Source organism: Schistocerca americana, chromosome 1 (assembly GCF_021461395.2).
Source record: "Schistocerca americana isolate TAMUIC-IGC-003095 chromosome 1, iqSchAmer2.1, whole genome shotgun sequence".
NCBI lineage: Eukaryota > Metazoa > Arthropoda > Insecta > Orthoptera > Acrididae > Schistocerca > Schistocerca americana.
The window spans coordinates 479,081,134-479,104,602 of record NC_060119.1 but is presented as its reverse complement, the minus strand read 5'-3'; the positions used below and the strand labels follow the sequence as shown (position 1 = coordinate 479,104,602).

Below are 23,469 nucleotides of genomic sequence, written 5' to 3'. Positions count from 1 at the left end.
CGAAGCACACACTCACTAACATTGAATTCTGACATTATGTTTTCTTTTGACCAAGAGGCTAAGATTAAAATTTGAATTTTTTCAGGTACTCCTACATTATCCACTTTTTGTTTCATTAAAAATGTCAATGGCCTCAAAATATTTGGTTTTCTTAACAGTTTCATTATCAAATTTTTCTTCTCTATGGTCAGAATCTTCAATACTGCAGTCTAATGCCCAGCACACTTTTCTTTCCGAAACATGCTTCACTTTTTCTAGCTTCTTTTTGCCATATGAAGCCTTGCTGTGATTTGGAATGGAGTGAAGTTTTAAGGGAGAACACCCCAAATCATGTAAAGTTTTATTTGCGTCCTCAATACTTTGTCAGCCGGTCTCGTTCCAGAATCCGTCCCAGTCCCATCTGTCTCGGTCGGCCAGACTCGTCCTTCACGTGGCCACTTGCCGCAGTTCCATTGCCAACTGCTTATAGTTAGTTCAGTGTTCGCTTTGTACACCCATTCTTGATCTGTTTCAAACCTTTTTTGAGCTCTGAACTTCTGGTTCTTTACGTATTCTATTCAGCGTCCATGACCAGTAATTAAAATGTATTTTATAATTATGTAAATTACATGGTATGTAATACATACATCTTTTCAGGTAACAAAATGGCATAACAGCTTACTTGATTATTTTGATAAACAGCAGAAGAAATACTTGCAAAAAGGCAAGATTTCTTTGTTATTACACATGCAAAGGACGTCAGCCATTTTCTGTCTTTTTTTATCCAAGGTAAAAGAGCATGTTCATTGTTATGGAAGGCAGACTGACTTACAACCGAATGAAGCCCACACTTCGTAATCAAGTGTATGGTGTCACATTCTGTAAGGAGAATATGATAACTTCTACAATATTATTTCAGTGGTACAGGGTGGCGCACGAAAAATCGGCCCCAAGTACTAGACTGCTCACTGTCGCTTACCAATCGTCATCTACTGTTTCGAAGTCGTTTGCATTAGGTTATTTGTTATTTCTTCACTGCCTAATTATTACATGTTTATCTATTCTGCTCGTAGCAGTCAACAAATCATGCGTAATTGGCAAGAAATCTGTACTGGGGGCCAGTTTTTCATGTGCCACCTTATATTATTTCACTGCGATCAGCCACATAACACTATAATTGGCTAAACGAGATGTTCTGCAGAATCTCGAAAATTACAAGCGTGTGAGAATTCTGTTATGAATAAAAACTCTGTACTTCATGGGGGAGGCAAGTGCCCCCTCTTTGCGCCTTCCATCTTCAGTCACCTATGCTACTAATTTTCAATTTTTCATAAGAACCATATACCAAGCACAATGAATGGTGAATGAGTAAAAATAAATGGTTCCCAAAAAGAGCAATCACCAGTGCACTAGTTCCCAAGGATGAATGAGTTTGCCCATCTCTATTGGTGACCTAGTGGGGTGGTGGTGGTGGTGGGGGGGGGGGGGGGGGCAGAGGCTACAGCAAGAAAGGAAAGGGGGAGGGAGAAGAGGTGAAGATGCTAGAGAAGGAGAGCTCCCCCAAATGGCTCACACTATACAAACAATTGAGAAAAGGAGGTCAAACCACAAGAGGGAATAAAAAATTCACAAAAAAAGAAAGAATAAAAGGAGAGTGGAAATGCTACACAAGACTGTAAGGAAATAGTGAAATCGAGGGACTAGCCAGGTCATTGTAAAGCGAAACACTGAGGGATAAAGAGGGGGGGGGGGCAGGAGGGTGAGGAGCTAGGATGGGAAAGAGTGGATAAGGGGAAAGGGAAGGGAATGCAATCTGGAAGATATGAGAGGCTGCAACAGTTCAGGGCTCCGTGCACACTAGATACATACCCATGAAAGAGCTGTGGGTTTTTTGGAAATGGAAAATCTGCTCTGTGAAAATCAACATGGATTCCACAATTTGATTGCTTTGTTCATGCATGAGATACAGAGTACCATAGACAATGGTGCCCAAATTGATGCAGTGTTTCTAGATTTTCATGAGGCTTTAGGTACAATTCTGCACTGTCATTTAATCAACAAAATACAAGATTATCGAGTTCAGGATCAGATTCACAATTCTACCTAGGACTTCCTCACAGACAGAATTAAATATGCCATTCTTAATGGGGTAAAACTGACAGATGTACCCCACTACTGTTTACAATGTATATAAAGGATCTGATAAATAATGCCGGAAGCCCCATGAGGATGATGCTGTTGTCTACAGAAGATTACAATACCATAAGATTAGTAAGGTGCAGAAAGATCTGAAGAGGATCAATGATTCTACATCTATATCTGCATCTATAATCTGCAATCTGGAAGACCCAGTGAAGTGCAGGGCAAAGGATACTTTCCAGTGAATCATTATGTTAAGGTTTCATCCCATTCCATTTGTATATGGAGCACGATAAGAATGATTGCTTCAATGTTACTCTGTATGTTATAATTAGCTTAAGTTTGTCTTCCTGGTCACTACTGAAGCAACATGCAGGGAGTTTTAGTATATTCCTAGATTACTCACTTAATACAGTTTCTCGAAATTTTGTAGGTAGGCCTTCATGTGACACTTGACTTCTATATTCAAGTGTTTGTCACTTGAGTATTTTCAACACCTCTGTGACATTCTCCCACGAGTCAAACAAAAAGTGACCAACCTTGCTGCCCTTCTTTGGATACATGCAACATCCTGTTAGCCCTCTTTGTTATAGGTCCACTCACCCTAGCAACATTCTAGGATGAGTTGCCCCAAGTGTTTCATAAGCAATCTCCTTTGTAAATTGATTGAATTTTCCCAGTATAGTACCAATGAACCAAAGTTTGCCATCTGTTTTACGTCTGACTGAGCGTCTGTGATCACTATTTCATATTCTTATATTTATTACACTTAGGTATTTGTATGAGTTGAAAGATTCCGATTGTGACGTATTTCTATTGTGGTCATATGATACCACATTTTTATATTTTGTAAAGTGCAAAATTTAAAATTTCTGAACATTTAACCCAAGTTTCCAATCTTAGTCTTATCAAGACCTGAGTGGACTCTTGTGGAATTTATATTAGACGATACTTTATTATAAATAACTTTATCATCTGCGAAAGCTGAGTTTATTATTCATATTGTCTGCCAGGTCATTAGTATTAAACATGAACAGCAAAGCTCTCAACACACTTACTTGGGGCATACTCTCAGTTACATCTACAATTATCAATGCTGTCAGTCTGCAGCAACTGGCTGTGTCATCCCTACAAATAAAGCTTAATCCAGACATAAATGTATAGTAGCCACATGGTCATACTTTCATCAGTATCTGTTGGTGAGGTAGTGAGTTAAATGCTTTTTGGAAGCCAAGGAATACTCTGTATACTGGACTGCCTTGGTACAATACATTCACTATGTCATGCAAGTAAGGGTCTCAAAGATTTGGTGTGACACTTGCCTTGTTCCAACTACTGGGCAGTTGTGTGTTTGGTGGATCTATGATGTATAATTCATAAAGAGAGAGCCAAAAATTTTGTATGGAATCACAGAAATTTCTTCAGATCCTCGAGCTTTCTTTTTGGTAATTTCAGCTGGTTCTCAAAGCCACAGACACTAATGTCTATATCATTCATCTTTGGAGTGCTGAGAGAAATAAACTGGGGCAGCACTCCTGGATTTTACTTTGTAAACAATATTTGAAAACTGAGTTCAACATTTCTGCTTTTACTCTGCTACGCTCAGTTTAAATTCCTCAGTGCCACTGACAGCATTTACATACGCCCAAACTTTCTTTGGGTTTTCGGTGAGGTCTTTCAACAAGGTTATGCTACAGCAGTCAAACAAGGATTCCCTGGCTGCCTTTCTGGAAGCCAAATTCATCTCATCTATCTATAGCTCTATGCTTTGTTTTACATCCATTGTTTAGCAGTTGCTTTACAAATGTCTTTATGTATACTAGGGAGAATTCTTTCCATTATGAACTTCTCCATTAGGTACATATCTGACCAATGCTTGGTCAGCTACACTTCTAAACTTAAGTACCTGTTTCCCTGCATGCCTTCTGTTTACAGCAACTGATTTAAAGTTCCCTCTTGAGATATGATACTGCCACTGCTTTATCTGATTTTCTGAACAAGTAAATCTGTCTACTTCCTGTAGTTTCTCTTCGTACTCTGGAATCATTGATGGTATAACTGTTACATGGTACTTATGTCAGCTTTAAGGTGAACATCCTCAAAGGGATCAGGTACATTTGTTGCCATTAGATTTAATAATTTCCATCATGAGTGGGATTCCGAACTATCCAGCCTTCATAGTTATCAGAGACAATGTTTAAAATTCTTGCAGAACGTCTTGTCCCGCAGACCTCTTACAAAACCAAAAAATGTAAAATCAAAACACATTCCAATGTTTAAATTTCCAGTTTTATTTTATTTATGCAACCAGTTTCTGTGCTACATTATGCCATCCTTAAGCCCTATGACTAATGTGTAGGAAGAATACCATCTCTGGTCCAGTCAAAATAGGGGCCAGCATTCAGTGACTGGTGTCCATATATTTCTTCTTAATACAGTGATCCCTTCGGTCATCATTTGACACAGAAGGGATCACTGTTTTAAGACGAAATTTACAGATACCACTCACTGAATGCTCGCTCCTATTTTGACTGGACCAGAGTTGGGATGCTTCCTACACATCAGGCAGGGGGCATGAAGATAGCGTAATGTAGTGCTGAAACTGGTTGCACAAATACAATAAAACTGGAAATTTAAACGGCTGAAAATGTTTTGATTTGACTTTTATAATGAATAGCTGAGGTCTTGCTAGCATCCTCTATAAATATGAACTTACAGAGTATTACAAAACTGTTTTTACCACTGAAATTCTAGGTAAGTATCTTCCAAGAAGAGAAGGCAACAGATTGCTTCTTCTCCATGTCTTGAAAAACAACTAAATTGAGATAATCACACAAATCAGAGTTTATATGAGGCTTATTGGCAATTATTTTTGTCATACACCATTCAGAAATGGAAAAAGGAAGGCAGAAAATGATGATAGTATCAGGAATAATCTAACACAAATTGTAAGGTGGCTTCAGGAGCACAGATGCAGACCTATCTATGTACCTTGGAGGTAAACATCTCTTTAATGTGTCCAGTCAATTTGCATAAAGTATGTTAACATAGATCTGGTATTGTTCTTCATTTTGTATTTACAATTTTTGTAACTTTTCTCATTTTCTTTCACTGTCTCCTTTGCACCTTTTCTACACTTCTACTCATAATTGGAAAGTTTATTCATGCTTACGAGACTGACTGCTGTGTAGTTTCATTGCTCTGTTGACTTTTTGGTACCTACATGCCTATGAATGTTTAAGGTGCTATTTATGGTCCCTCACAATGTCACTCAATCAAGTGTAGATTCCAGGTTCTCTGGTATCTGAGTATTTCACTTCTATATTCTGCTATTTCTTGTCAAATTTATTGGGAAATAGAATATGGAGAATTTGGGCATCTCAATGCACTCTAAAGACAATTATAAATGTTTATTTTTTCTTAATATGATTTCAATCTTCCCACTTTTGCTTTTCAACAATAAAACTTAAAACAGCAAAACATCATGCACCTTAGCAAATGACAACTTCACCTGTGGATGAACAGCGATAATATACGAAAAAGTCAAATCATACTCACAGCATAAACTGTCCAGAATTTACTTTTTATTTCTGACCATATTTCACTGTAGGCATCCTTCTCAAAAATACCCACACCATAGAAAAAGAGGACAATACAGATAGGTGATGCCACAGTCTGGTCCAAAAATATTTTGGCACACACACTCTTCCAGTCTCTATTTGGGAGCACAGCATCTAACTTTTTGTAGAAGTAATGTTGTGGTGGTCCTTGTATAAGTCCAGCAAAAAACATGCGCCCTGTAAAAATAATGATTAACTTCAATACTAATATAATTAATTAGCTGCAAGACAAATAAAGCAACTACTAACACAAAACAAAAAATGTTTATGTTGTGATCACATTAAAAGGGCAGTACATGGAGTGCTGACCACAATACCAATATCCCACACTACAGTAAAGTCTTTTGAGGGGGAGAGAGAAATCTTGGCATTTGCTTTAAACCCTGGGGAAATCACAGAAAATATAAATAAAAACAGCTAGACAAGAATTTGCACCCTGCCTCCTCCTCCTCCTGTTGCTGAATCACCTGACTCAGTAACTGGGAGGCAGGCAGACTAATTTTCTGAAATTTTCTCAGCCAATTTTGAAGAGCAATTATTAAAAAGCGTGTTACATTAGCACTGTCTTATGATGCGTCCATTCCGTTACATAAATAGCATAATTTTCTAGAACTTCTTTCCAGATCTCCGTCTTAACTTCATTTTAGACTACTTTAATTTTTGACAGACAATTTCAGACAAAAATTGACATTTTTAAGAATTTCTCTTATTATCTGACAGCATGATTTATGGTTAAAGTATTTTCAGATTATTATTGTTCTGACTACTTTGTAGATTTCTCGTTTTCATTTAGCATACATTATGATGCCTGTAGCAGTTCAAGTTTTCTTCAAATGCTCATTTAAGTATACCATTTTTTGGAGAAAAGTCTTAAAAAAGCAATACTCACTTATTAAGAAATATGCTGAATTAAGCAATGAATTGACTTCATTGTATACTTTATCTCATGAAAGATTTTTCTAACTGTTCTCTAAAATGTCCGATTTTTATCATTACGCGATCTCTGTTTCCTTCAAAAGTTTCTGAAATGCACTTTCAGTTGATATGTGTGATCAACTGTACATCACTGTCTGCCAATCTGCATTCCACAGGATAAATGAGTGTTTACTTCTATTTTCTGTCAGAAATCATTAAAGGTATTGCTATTTCAAGATCTTCAACTAACAAAATCAGGTCTAGGTTAGGTTCAAAAGTGATTAATTGATTTGTATTTTGTCCCCATTTTATTACACATGTACAGTCTGTGTATTTGTAATGCACGACAAGCCAACTTAGTCTAATTTCTTAAAATAATTTAGCTTACATAGTTTTCCTTTTTTTTTAAAAAAAAGAAAAACCTTATAAATTTTCAGCATGTAGCCTATTTACAAATTAATTTATGGTGTGAATGTAAAATGACTCGCTCCACATCATTAGGATTTATCACGTGAAATAATCCATGGAACATGAAACTAACTAATTAATTAAAACACGAAATTGACAAATATGATAGAATTGTCGCATACATTTTCTCTTATTTTATATTTAGGCCTTAAGGACATTTACAAAACTAACTCAGATGACCACAAAACAGATACACAAAAACATGTCATGCACATAATACACTCCTGGAAATTGAAATAAGAACACCGTGAATTCATTGTCCCAGGAAGGGGAAACTTTATTGACACATTCCTGGGGTCAGATACATCACATGATCACACTGACAGAACCACAGGCACATAGACACAGGCAACAGAGCATGCACAATGTCGGCACTAGTACAGTGTATATCCACCTTTCGCAGCAATGCAGGCTGCTATTCTCCCATGGAGACGATCGTAGAGATGCTGTATGTAGTCCTGTGGAACGGCTTGCCATGCCATTTCCACCTGGCGCCTCAGTTGGACCAGCGTTCGTGCTGGACGTGCAGACCGCGTGAGACGACGCTTCATCCAGTCCCAAACATGCTCAATGAGGGACAGATCCGGAGATCTTGCTGGCCAGGGTAGTTGACTTACACCTTCTAGAGCACGTTGGGTGGCACGGGATACATGCGGACGTGCATTGTCCTGTTGGAACAGCAAGTTCCCTTGCCGGTCTAGGAATGGTAGAACGATGGGTTCGATGACGGTTTGGATGTACCGTGCACTATTCAGTGTCCCCTCGACGATCACCAGTGGTGTACGGCCAGTGTAGGAGATCGCTCCCCACACCATGATGCCGGGTGTTGGCCCTGTGTGCCTCGGTCGTATGCAGTACTGATTGTGACGCTCACCTGCACGGCGCCAAACACGCATACGACCATCATTGGCACCAAGGCAGAAGCGACTCTCATCGCTGAAGACGACACGTCTCCATTCGTCCCTCCATTCACGCCTGTCGCGACACCACTGGAGGCGGGCTGCACGATGTTGGGGCGTGAGCGGAAGACGGCCTAACGGTGTGCGGGACCATAGCCCAGCTTCATGGAGACGGTTGCGAATGGTCCTCGCCGATACCCCAGGAGCAACAGTGTCCCTAATTTGCTGGGAAGTGGCGGTGCGGTCCCCTACGGCACTGCGTAGGATCCTACGGTCTTGGCGTGCATCCGTGCGTCGCTGCGGTCCGGTCCCAGGTCGACGGGCACGTGCACCTTCCGCAGACCACTGGCGACAACATCGATGTACAGTGAAGACCTCACGCCCCACGTGTTGAGCAATTCGGCGGTACGTCCACCCGGCCTCCCGCATGCCCACAATACGCCCTCGCTCAAAGTCCGTCAACTGCACATACGGTTCACGTCCACGCTGTCGCGGCATGCTACCAGTGTTAAAGACTGCGATGGAGCTCCGTATGCCACGGCAAACTGGCTGACACTGACGGCGGCGGTGCACAAATGCTGCGCAGCTAGCGCCATTCGACGGCCAACACCGTGGTTCCTGGTGTGTCCACTGTGCCGTGCGTGTGATCATTGCTTGTACAGCCCTCTCGCAGTGTCCGGAGCAAGTATGGTGGGTCTGACACACCGGTGTCAATGCGTTCTTTTTTCCATTTCCAGGAGTGTATATTCAGGTCATCACAATACATACACACATTCAGCCAATAAAAACATTTCCTGATATTTACGTATAAACTCCTCTACACTATTCAATTCTTTTTCCATTAAATAAGCCTCAAGAAGTTTCTGGAATGTCTTTTGACTCACACTGTCCTGCACACTCTTAGCAAGATATTTTACTAGTTGTACACCTTAGTATCAATGATGTTTCTCAACAGATTTCAGTCAGTGTGTTATTCTTCTCTCAACTGGCCTTTATTTCTTGTGTCACATGAATTAAATAGACCTCAGTCTGTGTGTTATTCTTCTCAGCAGGTCTTTATTTCTTGTGTCATATGAATCAACATCTACATTTTTCCTAGTAATGTACTGCCACTGATTAATGGAATTGTTTGTTTTTTTTTTATGGTGCAAAAACAACTAGGGTCATACGCACCCACATCAGAACTGTAGAACACAAAGATAAAGAGAGGAGTTAAAAATGACTACACGTTAATCGTAATCGCTGGAAGGGAAGATAACTAAAAACAGGGACATAGAGAAAGGTCTGTAAAACACACCATAGACAAACAGAGGTCGTGAACTAACAATTAAATGGCCTCCACTATATTGTTATGACAGATGAAAAGCAAAACACAGTCGACAGACTGTGTATCGTCTGCTAAACGGCCAATAACTCAGACGGCAAACACAAACAAGAATGTACGTGGTTAAAAAAAAGAGCATTCCATCAGGAGATGGTGGACCGTCAAAGGTTGAGTGGAACGCATGTAAAGTGGTGGGCGAGCACCACTAAACACATGGTGAATGCTAAAAAGACAGAGCCCAATACGCAACCTAGCTAAAATGATTTCATGGCAAGGGGGCTGAGAGGGGGTTGCCAAAGCCATTGGGAGAGGCCTAATAACCCAGAGCTTGTCCCACGAAGGAGGACCAGTGGTGATGTCACAGCACCCACTGACAGATGGCAACACAGAGATCATCGGAGAGAATGTAAGAATAGCGAGCTGAGATACAAGGACTGCAGCCTTGGCAGCTGCATCAGCGGCCTTGTTTCTTGTCAGATCAACGTGACCAGTAACCAACATAAAAATCACAGTGGCCCCATCAAGAATGAGCAAGTGACATCTTTCCTGGACCCACTGCACTATGGGATGGATGGTGTACAGCACACAGAGGCCTTTAAGGACACTGAGAGAGTCGATGACACAATGTAAGAGCCTGTGTCGCCAGACGTACTGCATGGCCTGATAAGGGTGAAGAGCTCTGCTGTAAGTACTGAGCAGTGTTCCTGAAGCCAATACTGAAAAACATTGGTGCCAATGATAAAGGCACACCCGATACCATGGTCAGTCCGAGAGTGCACACAAATGTACTTTTGCAAAGTTCCATGCAAAGGTCATGAACCTAAGGGGCTGCCACTCGAAATGAAGGTGGTAAAGGGTTTACACCCACCGAGAAAGTTGCAGGTAGTGTGAAGTTAAGCTGCCGGAGCAAGAGCCGAAAGCGAACTCCAGGAGGTAACAGAAGAGGGACACTCCCCATGATGATGATGATGATGATGATGATGAAGCCCATACTCTAAGGAGTGTAGGGAACGATGTGGGAGACACGCACTGTCGTGATCAAAGGAGTCATCGAAGGAGGCAGCACAAGATGGGTGGCCATGCATAGCAGATACACAGCATGCATATCCACTGAGAAGAAAGTCATGGTGGTAGAATAGCAGTAGTTCAACAGCTTCTGCATAGACTCTCAACCAGGCTAGTGTGAAAGGCACCAGTTGCCAAACAGATGCCACAATATTGGATAGTATTGACACGGTGTAAGAGGGACAGATGTGAAGATGCATAAACGAAACACCCATAGTCTAGTTTTGAATCGACAAAAGACCGATACAAACAGAGGAGGGTGGTTCGATCTGCTCCTCAGGAAGTACCACTGAGGACAAGTAGGACATTGATGGACCATATACAGCAGAGGACCAAGAAAGTTTCCTATCAGGCATGATCCCCAGGAATTTCGTAGTTTCAACAAATGGAAGAGCAACAGGCCCAAGATGTAAAGACGGTGGAAGAAACCAACTGTGCAGCCAGAAATTCACACAAACTGTTTTGTCAGTAGAAAAACAAGACATTGCTGAAGACTCTGCTCAATGAGAAAGATGTGTTGAGAACTACAATAGATGGCAAAAATAATCAAGGAAAAAGCAGTTGGAGATGACTGTCAGGAGACAGGCCATTACAGGTTTAATGGCAGTAGCAAAGAGGATGACACTCCGGACCGAACCCTGAGGCACACTGTTTTCCTGGATAAACGCATCCGACAAGGCAGAATCCACATTTACCTTGAAAACTCAGTCTTCTAAAAATTCCTGAAGGAAACGGAGCAGGCGACCATCGAAGCCCCATGTGTAGAGAGTATGGAGGATACCAGTCCTCTAGCAGATGTCGAAAAACACAGCCAGTCTGGGACTTCCACAGACAACCATTCTTGATATGGGTGGACAAAGTGATGAGATGGTCAACTGCAGAACGGCGTGTTCAAAATCCACACTGTGCAGTGCTTAGTAAATTGCGAGACTCTATCCACCATACTAGACAGGCATGAATCATATGTTCCATCACCCTACAAACACAGCTGGTGAGAGAAATGGGGCAGTAGCTAGAAGGATGATGTTGGTCCTTATTGGGCTTAGGTATGGGTATGATAGAGGCGTCATGCCAGTGACTGAGAAATGTGACCTCTGTCCAGAAGCAGTTGTACGTATGAAGCAGAAAGTGCTTGCCCACAACAGAAAGGTACTGCAACATCTGAACGTGAACACTGTCTGGCCCTGGGGAAGAGTCTGCAGCTAGTGGTCTAGTGGCTAGCGTTACAGCCTCTGGATTGCAGGGTCCCGAGTTTGATTCCTAGCCAGGTTGGGGATTTTCTCTGCCTGGGGGCAGGGTTTTTGTGCTGTCTTCATCATTTCATCATCATTCGTGGAAGTCGCTAGATTGCACTGTTTAAAGATTGGGACTTTGTACAGGTGCTGATGACCGTACAGTTGAGTGCCCCACAAACCAATCATCATCATCATCATCACGGATGATCAGGATGAAGTGAGAGCATGATCTAGCTCCCTCCTAGCAAAGGTGGCATTGTAGCACTCATGATTCAGAAGCAAAGGTTATTGCCCGAGCCTCCTCTGATTGTTCCCAATGGAGGAAGGCAGGGTAATAGTGGGAGGAGCTCGAAATCCCCACAAAATGGTCGCCACAGGGGAAGGGAATAGCAATATGATTCACAATGACTTCATCTGCTACTGTCAGCACGGAAATTGGGGAAAGGATCTTGGTCTCAGAGAGCTGGCGGAGATTAGCCCACACAACAGAAGAGGGAGTGGAATTGTTAAAAGAACTAGTGAATGAAACCCAGCTAGCTTTTCTGCTGTCCCGAAGAATGCACAACACTGTGCACACAACTGTTTATAATGAATGCAGTTTGCCATTGTAAGATGACAGTTAAAAACGCAGAGAACACATCTCCACACGCGAATTGTGTCACAGTACGCCTCAGTCCACCAGGGGTCCAGGACACGGTGTGGTAAAGTGGAAGTGCGAGGAATGGAACTTTCTGAGGCGGTAAGGATAACATTTGTATGAGGGTCACTCCAAAAGAAATGCACACTAAATCCATCTTTTATTCTACATGTTTGAAAGTTTTACAGTGTGTAGATAAATCCTTTAGGAACAATATTTTCATTTCTCCACATAATTTCCATCCCTCTCAACTGCCTTACGCCATCTTAGAACCAGCGCCTGTATACCCGCACAGTAAAATTCTGGACCATCCCGTTGGAGCCACTGTTTGGCAGCGTGCATAAGGGAGTCATCATCTTCAAACCTTGTTCCACAAAGAGTGTCTTTCAGTTTCCCAAAGAGACGATAGTCACATGGAGCCAAGTCAGGACTGCAGGACTGTAAGAAGAGTGTTGCAGTGTTGTCCATCCAAGTTTTGTGATCGCTTCCATGGTTTTTTGACTGACTTGTGGCCGTGCATTGTCGTGCAACAGCAAAACATCCTGCTTTTGCCAATGTGGTCAAACACGACTCGGTCGAGCTTGAAGTTTCTTCAGTGTCGTCACATATGCATTAGAATTTATGGTGGTTCCACTTGGTATGATGTCCACAAGCAAGAGTCCTTCGGAATCGAAAAACACCGTAGCCATAACTTTTCCAGCAGAAGGTGTGGTTTCGATTTTTTTTTTCTTCAGTGAATTTGCATGATGCCACTCCATTGATTGCCTCTTCGTCTCTGGTGAAAAATAATGGAGCCATGTTTCATCACCTGTCACAATTCTTCCAAGAAATTCATCTCCACCATTCTCGTACTGTTCCAAAAATTCACTGCATACCATTTTTCTTGTTTCTTTGTGAGCCACTGTCAACATCCTGGGAACCCACCTGGCACGGACCTTTTTTAACGCCAACACCTTCAGTATTCTGTAAACACTTTCTTCCCCTATCCCAATGTAGCGTGACAATTCGTTCACTGTGATGCTTCTGTCAGCAATCACCAATTCGTTAACTCTCTGCACGTTGTCTGGAGTGTGTGCAGCATGAGGCCTGCCGCTGCGAGGACAATCCTCAATATTGCCGTGCCTGCTTTCATCACGTAACCTACTTGCCCATCGACTAACCGTACTGCAATCAACAGCAGCATCTCCATACACCTTTTTCAACCTCTTGTGGATGTTTCCTACTGTCTCGTTTTCACAGCACAGGGATTCTATGACAGCACATTGCTTCTGACGAATGTAAAGTGTAGCAGCCATCTTGAAGACACCCTGTGACAGCGCCATTCACAGGATCAGGTTGAATTAAGTTTGAAAACAAGCAGGAAGGATGTATCTACACACTGTAAAACTTTCACACATGCTGAATGAAAACAGTATTTTTACAAAAATAGTGTGCATTTCATTTGGAGTGACACTCGTAAGATTTTCTATCTTGTCATCGCAACTGGGGAAATGGTGTTCATCAAAGGTCGCCAGGGAGGAGTAAAGCCTCCAGTTGGCCTTAGTTAGCTGTCACTTGGGTGTGTACGAACGTGAGGTAGGAGTCAGCAAATGGATAGCACATGGGAAATGGTCGCTCAAGTATGTGTCAGAGAGAACAGACCAGTCGATATGATGAGCAAGCTGGAGAGTGCAGAATGATAGGTCCAAATGGGAATAGATGTGCGTGGAGTTTGAAAGGAACATGGGTGCTCCTGTGTTGTGGCAGAAGAGGTTAAGTTGATTAAGAAGGTCAGTCAAGAGGCCACCTCTTGGGCAGGATCTGGAAGAACCCCAAAGGGGATGGTGCGCATTAAAGTCACCGAGCAGCAGAAAGGAGTGAGGTAGCTGCCCAATAAATTGGAAGATGTTCGCCCTGGTGACATCAAATGATGGAGGGATATAAACGGTATGAAGAGAAAAGGTCAAATGAGGAAAGAAAAGGTGAACCGCAACAGCCTGAAGACAGGTAGTCAGGGAGATAGGTTGACTATGAACGTCATCTTGTATGAGCAGCATGACTCTCTCGTAAGATGGAATGCCATGCTCAGGATGAAAGACAAAATGGATTGGGAAGAAATGCAAGAGCTCAAAGTGGTCGTGAGACTGCAATTTTGTTTCCTGAAGGCAGAGAACAAGTGGACACTGCAATTCTAAGAGCACAGATAAATCCTCTTTGTCGGATCAAAGACCACGAATGTTCCATTGGAAGACAGTCATGATGAGGAAAAAATTAAGGGGGTGTCATCTCAGTGACTGCCGAGTGCAATTCTAAGAGCACAGATAAATCCTCTTTGTTGGATCAAAGACCACGAATGTTCCATTGGAAGCAGTCATGATGAGGAAAAAATTAAGGGGGTGTCATCTCAGTGACTGCCGAGATAAATCCTCTTTGTCGGATCAAAAACCACGAATGTTCCATTGGAAGACAGTCATGATGAGGAAAAAATTAAGGGGGTGTCATCTCAGTGACTGCCGAGTGCCAGCCTTTAAAGACTCACTGCTACAGGGCACAGAGGCAGGAGGATCCTGCTCCATGAGTTCTACTGAAGCATCAGCTTTCACCTTCTGCTGGCTGTGGAGCCCAGGGCAGAAAAATGGTTGGTGGTGCATACCGGTGACATGGAGGTCGGCTGGGTGAGTGTATCATGTGGTGACACCACTGAAGAGGACCTTCAAGTCGGCTAAGGAGAAGACTGTTTGCCTTTGTTTGACTTCTTGGAGCCTTTCTGGTTGGCAGAGGAAGTCTCAGATGTTGGTTGGCTGGAGGGACAAAGTAAGTCTTCATGGGAATATTCCTTCTGTCCTTTCCAGCCTGCCGGTTATGCAGCTAGTGACTTCACCCCGTGAAGCGAAAGTTTGGTGGCATGTTGCACAGCTGTAGGAGGAGATGGGGACACTACCATGACATTGGACGATTTCACAACTGCCGTGCTAAATTTGAGGTTGCATTTCTGTGTGACCATGTCCTTTGTGGAGAGAGATGTAGCAAGAACAGTATTGTAGGTGTCAGATAGTAGAATGCAGGCTTTCTGACTAGCCAACAACTTGCAAGCAACCGGGTAAGGCATTTTTTTCTTTCACCTGGATCTCCTGGACAGCCTGCTCATCGAGATACATGGGACATCTTGGGGTAGGCGGCATGGTCACCATTGCAGTTGATGCAGCAGGGAGAAGGTGGCACTCAATCACCCTTGTGAGCATCGCTGCCACAGGTCACACATTTGGCTGGGTGTTGAAAGGACTCTCGAGCGTAGTTGTAACGATGGTACTGGCAGCAGAATATCAGGTTCAGAATATACTGTCTGTCTGTGATAACTTCATAACCTGCTTTGATCTTGGACGGAAGAACCACTCTATCAAAAGCGAGAAAGATAGTATGGGTGGGCACTAAGGAGGCATCTACTTTTTCCATCACCCGATGAACTGCAATGACACCCTGCTCAGATTCCTGCCTTGGTCAGACCATCGAGCAGCCTAGTGTAAGTAACACCACGGGAAGAATTCAACGTTTGATGGGTCTCGAGGTGAACACTATAGCCATGGAAGAGCGAAGCTGCAAGCAGTTGTTCTGCTTGAGAATCAGAAGTAGTCTCTAAAAACAAAGTGCCATTGCATAAATGAGAGCATGATTTCACACAGGGCCAGGAATTGCATCAACATCTTTCTGAATAATAAAAGGATTTATCGTAGTGAAGGACTGACCGTCTTCAGTAAGTGAAACCACAAGGAACCATGATGCAGCTGGGAGGGTCTTTGAAATATTAGCCTTATTCCATTTATGTTTCACGGCCACTGACTGTGAAGATGATTGGCTCATTGTGAGAAAATCCCCCATGATTCCAAGTGTCTCCTATGGCATGTTCTTTCCAACTTGTGGTCCCCTTCAGAAGGGGGAGCACCCACCTTAGGTGTTTGTTCACACCTCAGGTCATACCTCCCGAAAACCTGACAGAGAGAACAATTGGCAATTTTGGAAGTTAACAGCTCAGGCAATCACCCATCCTTGGGCTTGGCCTGTACCAGGGGGTATGTGCGAACCTTACCTGTCGACCTGGGGCTGGGAATTACGCGTTACCCAGTCACCTGTAACACATCAGATGTGTGGGCCGGCCTTCAAGAGTGCACAGGGAGGAAGAAGAGAAAGAGAAATCTCAAACACCAAAGTGGAGGAAGGATAGGAGAAGGTGAAAGAAGAAAGAAAAAAGGAACAAAAAACAGTGGAGAGTATTCTGAGACTGGCAACCGAAAATTCAGAATACATTCCAAAAAACAGCCCAGAAATGTCCCCCAAGCAAAGGGAAAAAGAACAGGAAGAGAATAGACATGTAGCAGGAATGAAAAAGATGCTGCAAAGGCTGGGCCCCAGATAGCCAAGCAAGAATCCGGCAAAGAGCGGTCAGCCCTCTGGGGGAAATGAAATTGTTGCTCTGTAAATATACATCTTTTTAGATTATATAAGGCAGTCCTGCTCGAGTCTGTCATCTTTTTTCCAGGATACTCCTAATGGCATTTTCTTGCAATACAAAGATTCTTTTTGTGTTATTGCTGCTGGAATTTTTCCAAACAGTAATTCTGTACCCTAAGTATGGTTCAGATAAAGCATGGTATACAGTACACACAAGTTATTCACATAATGTGCAAACTGTTTCATTATAGCTACTACAGTGTTAAATTTATGGTAGGCATTGTCTATGTTATTGTCTCCAATGGTGCTTATTGTCAAATGTAATTCCCAAAAAGTTTATGGAGATAACTTCTTCCAATCTTACATGAAATGTATTCACATTTGCAAATATGGATACATGAAAACTGTGTAATAGAATGATGAGAATGAAAATTTGTGTTGGATCAGGACTCGAACCTGGATTTCAAGCTTATTGTGAGTAGTAACCTTACAGTTACGTTATCTGAGCATGACTCATGACCAGACCCAAACAAACCTCAGTATGTCATTGTCCATGTCCAGCACAAATTCTCATTATCACCATTCCATTACAGAGGCGATGGTTGTCCAAATTTGCAAATGTGAATACTTTTCATGTTTTTCATAACAGCTGTAGCCACAGCAGAGCCTGTTCTTGCATTCATGTCAGAAGAAACATTGCACATACTTGTGAACAACACAGGCATGCTAATATCATCTTCCAGTCTTGTTTCATCTACAAACACACTACCTGACAAAAAATTGAAGTACACAGAAGACACGGTTGGATGTCAATGTAGCTTCATATATGTATACCCGTCAACAGATATGTAACTGATTAGAGATGCAGTTCTCAGTGTCAAATAAAACAGCCACATGTGTGCATTAGTATTGTTTTTGTTTAGTGTTGTTACCAGGCCTGTTGGGGAACATATGGGACATGAAGAGCATCAGATGTTTAGTGATCATTGTGAAGGAGACAGATGCTTTGAGGCGACGTCAGCAGCACCTGACATTGTTTGAAAGGAGCCTCATTTTGGGTCTCTATTTGGCCTGTTGGCCGAATCAGGAAATATCCCGATTTGTAGGACAATCTGATATGAAAGGGGCCTGATCTTAGGCTGCGTGGAAATGTGAAGGCAGACATATTCATCATCAAAGAACAAATAATGGACTCCCAGCATTTTGTATCACCTCGCATACATAGTTGCTGACAGCAGCAACCAGGCTACGTAATTGCCATCCCATGTATACACTGTCCTAAACACAACAGAAACAGTTGCTTTTTAGAGTGGTGCCATGATTGGGAACCATGGACTGCTTATGAATGGTGTCACATTCTCTTCAGCCATGAACTGTGGTTCAGCACTATCCAGGATGACCATCGTCCATAAGTATGGCGACAATGTGGGGAGAGGTTCCATTCTTACACTGTTTTGGAAAAGCACAATAGTGTTACTGCTTGTGTCTTTCTGTGGGGAGTCCTCAGGCAGGACTTCAGGCCATGGCTTGTAGTGATTAAGAGAACTATTATGGCACAATGATGAATCCTGGATATCCTGTAACCTCATGGGTTACCTCTCGTGCGACAGTATTGTGGTGCCATTTTTGAACAGGACAATGCTCGTCCACAAATGGCATGTGCACATATTAATTGTCTGCATGATGTTGAAGTACTCCCATGGCCAGTAATATTCTCAAATCTGTCCCCAATAGAAGGTGTGGGAACAGCTAGGACATCAACTCCGTCCCAGTGCCCATAACCAGGATATCAAGGATCAGTTACAACAGCTGTGGGCCAATTTGTCTCTGGAGAGGATACAATGGCCCTATAACATCCTTCCAACCAAATCGATGAATGTATCCAGGCCAGAAAGGTTCAACACCATACCAATAAGTGTGCTCATACCGCTAATTTCTTTGTAATCACTGAAATAACAACACACGCCACCTTCCACACACCCCAAATGAAATTGTCCTTGTGGATTTGGAATTGAAGAAAAAAAGAGAAGTCTTAAGTATATTTAATTTACAAGGATATAAAACTTGTCACTAAACATTAAATGTTGAATACACTTAGATGCATATGACAATTCTTAGGCTATTGTAGCCACACATCATCAAATTAAAAAATAATAAAATAAGAAGCATTTTACAGCACTTAATTAAAATGATCGTATTAATGCACAGAATTTGTACACATGTCAGATTATACACAATATTCGTATTATGTGATATTATTAATAACATCATACACACATCAATCAGTTCTGCTAAGAAACTAATCAAAAACATTTTATGGTTGCTGGCATGTTATTGAAAACGTGTACTGCTGAATAGCAGCCACCTTTCTGAACCAAAGTCAGAGTCAGTCAGTCAGTCAGTCAGTCTCTCTCTCTCCCTCCCTCGTCTATTTTGACAAAGGCCATACTGGTTGAAAGCTAATTTGTAACAGTCTTCTTCTTGTGCCTATCTGTGCCTATATTGTTACAAATATCAATAAGGAATAAATATATTGGGAAACAGTAGTTAACATACCCAAATAATTCATATCGCACATTTTTGGGCTTGAAAAACTTTAGCTTGGCTTGATGAGGTACCCAAGAAAATAATCCCATATGATATTACAGAATGAAAATAAGCATAGAACACTAGCTTTTTTATTTTTACTTCACCTATGTCTGACAACATTTGCATAGCAAATAGAGATTTGTTTATGCACTTCAGCAGTTCTTGGTTTACTCCTCCCAATTAAATTTATTATCAAGCTGTAATCTCATGAATTTAACATTGTCAACTTCTTCTATCTGCTTGCTGTCATATTTTAGGGATATACTGACACGAAACATTTTACAAATTTTGAACTGCATGTTTTTTCAAAGTTTAGTGACAGGGAACTAGCTAGGAACCATTTATTGACAATCATGAAAATTTCATTAGCCAACCATTGTAAAGCCATACTTGATTTTCTATTTATTGCAATGTTTGTGTCATCTGCAAACAAAACACACTGGCATCTGGTAATGTTACTAATGAAAGATCATTGATATACACAAGAAAAGCTAAGGCCCCTAGCATGGAACCTTGGGGGACACCACGTTCTTGGTTCCCGGCCGGATGATACTCGATAGCTTAATAAACACATCTTTCCTACTGACACCCGTTATTTTCTGTCAGAGATATAAGATTTTAACAATTTTTGCAACATTTCCTTTTACACCATAAATTCTAATTTACTTAAGAGGATATTGTCATTTAAACAGTCAAATGGCTTTGACAGACCATAAAATATACCGGTCATCTGTAATTTATAGTCCAATGAATTAAGAATGTTCTCACTGTTATGTGTAGTTAGCCTTCTCAATATCTGAACCCTTTAGAAATCTGAATTGTAACTTGGATTATATTTTATTTGTGGTCAGGTGGTTAAGATGATGACTACATATTATATGAGTATTTTCTAAAATTTTTGACAATGTGGGCAAAAGTAAAATTGGATGGAAGTTTGATGGTATTTCTTCATCTCCTTTCTTACACAAAGGCTTAACTTCAGCATATATCAACTATTCAGGAAATGTTCCATTGATAAAAGACTGGTTACCCAAATAACTTTAAATGTCACTAAACTCAAAGGCACACTGTTTAATCAATTTTGTTTGATACATTATCATAACCACTTGAGGTTTTTTGGTTTTAAGGATTACTACTTCTAGTGCAGTGAGGGTCATACTCATTACTGTATTTAGTTGTAGTGACAGGTCTGAGATATTCCATGGCAACATCTACTGAACCTGACAACCTCCTCTTTTCAATAACGGTTATGAAGTGCTTATTGAAAAGTTCAGTAACACTGCACACATCTGTTACCTATGTATAATTCACTCTTAAAACTACGTACTCCTCTTCATCTTTGGTTCTACCAGTCTCTTCCTTCACTATATCCCATATTTTCTTTACTTTTCCATCTGATGCAACTATCCCTTTCTGATAACGCATTCATTTTGATGTCTATATTATTATCTTCAATGTTTTGCATTATGGTTTGTAATGATCAATAGCATTTACATCAGAACTGTTTCTGACTGATATACTTTCCTTTTTTGTTTACAGGATGCCTTTATTCCTTGGGTAATCCATGGCTTTTTATAACCTGAACCACCAGAAGCAACTGCAACCAAACTGGAAAAAATAAAATGTTAGTAGGACAAGACATCCCTAGTACCTGTAAGGGTGAGGTGGAAGGGGGCCACACAAAAACCTCCTGAATGATTGGTCACTGATGCAATGACATTCAACTCCAGGGTTGGGGAGAGAGGCAGGGGCAATAGAAAGGAATGATATATAAAGCATCACAATGAGAAAATTCGGCCATAATTGGTACTGGTAAACAGTACCTAGGATTTAAACTTGTTAAGGGGAAAAAAAGAAAAACACAGTGTGGGGATACGACAACCCATTTTTAGTCATTTCATTATGAAAGCCCATAAGGTGGTGGTGTTGGGGCAATACCTAACTAATTCCTGGAATAGTTAGAACAATATCAAACTTGAAGTGAAATTAGCAAGGAAAAGTAATACAGAGGTAAGCGACCTATAGCGCCCTTCGACTAAAGGTAGTGTGAAATGTAGAAATAGTCGAATAAACACCCCATCACTTCCTTTTACATCCCCAGTGGCCACTCTGTGGGGTACTGCTAATGTAATGTAGTTGATATTCGTGTCGAACCCGAAGTCCTCGGCGTCGCTAGGCTGATAGTATTAGATGATTTTTGCGCTGATATTTATACCTGGAGATTAGCAAGGCTATACACGAAAGGTTTAACATATAAAACTGGAATAAAATAAATAAGGGGCCATAGCCGGCAAATCAGCTGGCTAATCACATAAAACTTCATTCCATTGGATACCTTGACGAAGACAATTATATGGAAAATACTTAAAAGCTTAATGTACATTCCACTCCGTTGTATCTACTACAACACTCCAAAAATTGCGGAAATTTATCTTTGGTTGTTAAAACGCTTATCTGGAACGTTTTCTTATTTTAAATCCACAACAGATCTCAGTTTCTGAACTGCCGTTCATTAATTGACGTATTATTTCTAAAACGGAGTAGTCTCCCGAAGAATACGTATTGCTCAATGTTTACAAGTTCTAGATCGCGTACAATAACCAGGAGGGCCTGCAGTTCCAACACACAATGAAATCAAGTGTGTTGCAAAATATGATAAATTTGTTAAAATGCTCAGTAGCGGTTACTACCCACACCCTTTTCCTTCCAGCCTATCACAAAGTAGCATCCGTTGGTGGCGCTCAACGCGTACAGTAACGAAACTACAGTAGGTCGTCGTCTGCAGTGTTAACGTGATAGTTATTGGTTTCCACGGCTCTCGACAGATTACGTAAAATCACACTAGCTACTCAATATCGGGCCAACTTTACCCACGCTCTTTTGCCATTTATAAAATTATTCCTGTCCGTTTTTTATTTCTTTTTTAACTCTACTACATGTAAACGCCGGTTGGCAATATGAAAGACATTTAGTGAACTAAATCACTTAAACTGCGGTTATAGTATGTCATCAGCAAAACACACATGTCCATAAAAGTTTAGGCAGCGCACACCAACAGTGCTAAATCAAAGGGTAAGTGACGAACTTTTGTAACATAGGCTGCTCTTTGAAAAAAATCTCCTTTTAACGCAGCAGTTATCAGTTAATTTACGTCCATTCCTTGTCTGAAAACTGTTTTACTCCCCGTTGTACTACAGTACAGGTGTCCAGAGTTTCTCATTAAACAATACAGGTAACAAATAATTACATTACCCACTCGTGGCCAGTCGTATCGGTTCATTCGTTTCGATACTTCTTTGTGCCTGTAACGCTCAATTTCTTGTTGAATCATATCTCCCGCAGCTAATAATACTCCCCCTGTAATAGTGTTTGTCACAAGCAAATACCTTCCGAATACTGCATGAACAGTACCCTTTACTATACCAGGCTTTCTTGGCGGGCAGCCTAATTTAGGATGTCGCAATAGACCACAGAATAAACGCATGTTAAAAGTTATGGATAACGTAAACGTCAAACTAATAACGCCTCATAAGCAGCTCTCCACGTCCCCACCCCAATCATATCTCGCCCACTGCTTGGTAGTTATCGGCCGCTGCGTTCCCCCCTCCTACTGCCACTCCTCAAACTATGCGAATAACCGAAATTGTGCACAGACTTTATTACACTCAAAGATGTTCCGCACGCTTCCAATAATGTACAGCAATTTCTGACTACTATAAGACAATAAACAACCATCTTCACGCCTTCTGTCAGATGTCTATTATTTGCTGCAATTACTGAATGGAGCATAATGAAGATACTAACTTTAAATTGTAACAATGCTCCATGACTCATAAAGGCACAATTGTTGAGGCAACATCTTTGAAAGAGTACAACATTAATTTTTCTGTTTCTGATAATATGTAAAAGAAATATATTATTCCTTCCTCACAATCATTAGAGATTTGTTTGAATGCAGGTATCACCACATCCCTTTCCGCAGTTGATATTTGGCAACTGATGAGAGATGGTATGGCCGTGAGTGACGTACAGATGTCTCGTCTGCTGAAACTTGCGCACAAATTTAATTGCTTTTATTTAACAGGTAAGATGATATATGTAACGCGTTTTTTAACAGGCGACTACTTTATTTATGATCGAAGTTGGTGGTCTACACGCGTTACTTTCTGCATAT

The 23,469-nt window shown here is 41.3% G+C and overlaps 2 protein-coding genes across 6 annotated transcripts in view; one reads left to right on the top strand and one right to left on the bottom strand.

Moving 5' to 3' along the window:
• The window catches only part of LOC124604198 (mpv17-like protein 2), a 44,556-nt gene extending 21,650 nt beyond the window's left edge, over nt 1-22,906 (bottom strand). For both annotated transcript variants that reach the window (XM_047136458.1, XM_047136459.1), the window contains exons 1-2: nt 22,548-22,906; nt 5,677-5,915 (exon numbers count right to left, since the gene is read on the bottom strand). In XM_047136458.1, coding sequence (XP_046992414.1) covers nt 5,677-5,915; nt 22,548-22,779 — 471 coding nt within the window. In that variant the 5' untranslated portion in view covers nt 22,780-22,906. The remainder of the gene's footprint in view (nt 1-5,676; nt 5,916-22,547) is intronic.
• Nucleotides 22,119-23,469, top strand: part of LOC124604147 (uncharacterized protein YJR142W) — a 271,445-nt gene continuing 270,094 nt past the window's right edge. For 2 of the 4 annotated variants that reach the window (XR_006978592.1, XM_047136455.1), the window contains exon 1: nt 23,209-23,379. Coding sequence is in view for 3 of the 4 variants with exons in the window: in XM_047136455.1 (XP_046992411.1) it covers nt 23,295-23,379 (85 nt within the window). In the remaining variant the exon portion in view is untranslated. Of the gene's footprint in view, nt 22,368-23,039; nt 23,165-23,208; nt 23,380-23,469 lie in introns of those variants that run through there. The other 2 variants (XM_047136454.1, XM_047136453.1) reach the window with 2 other exon arrangements.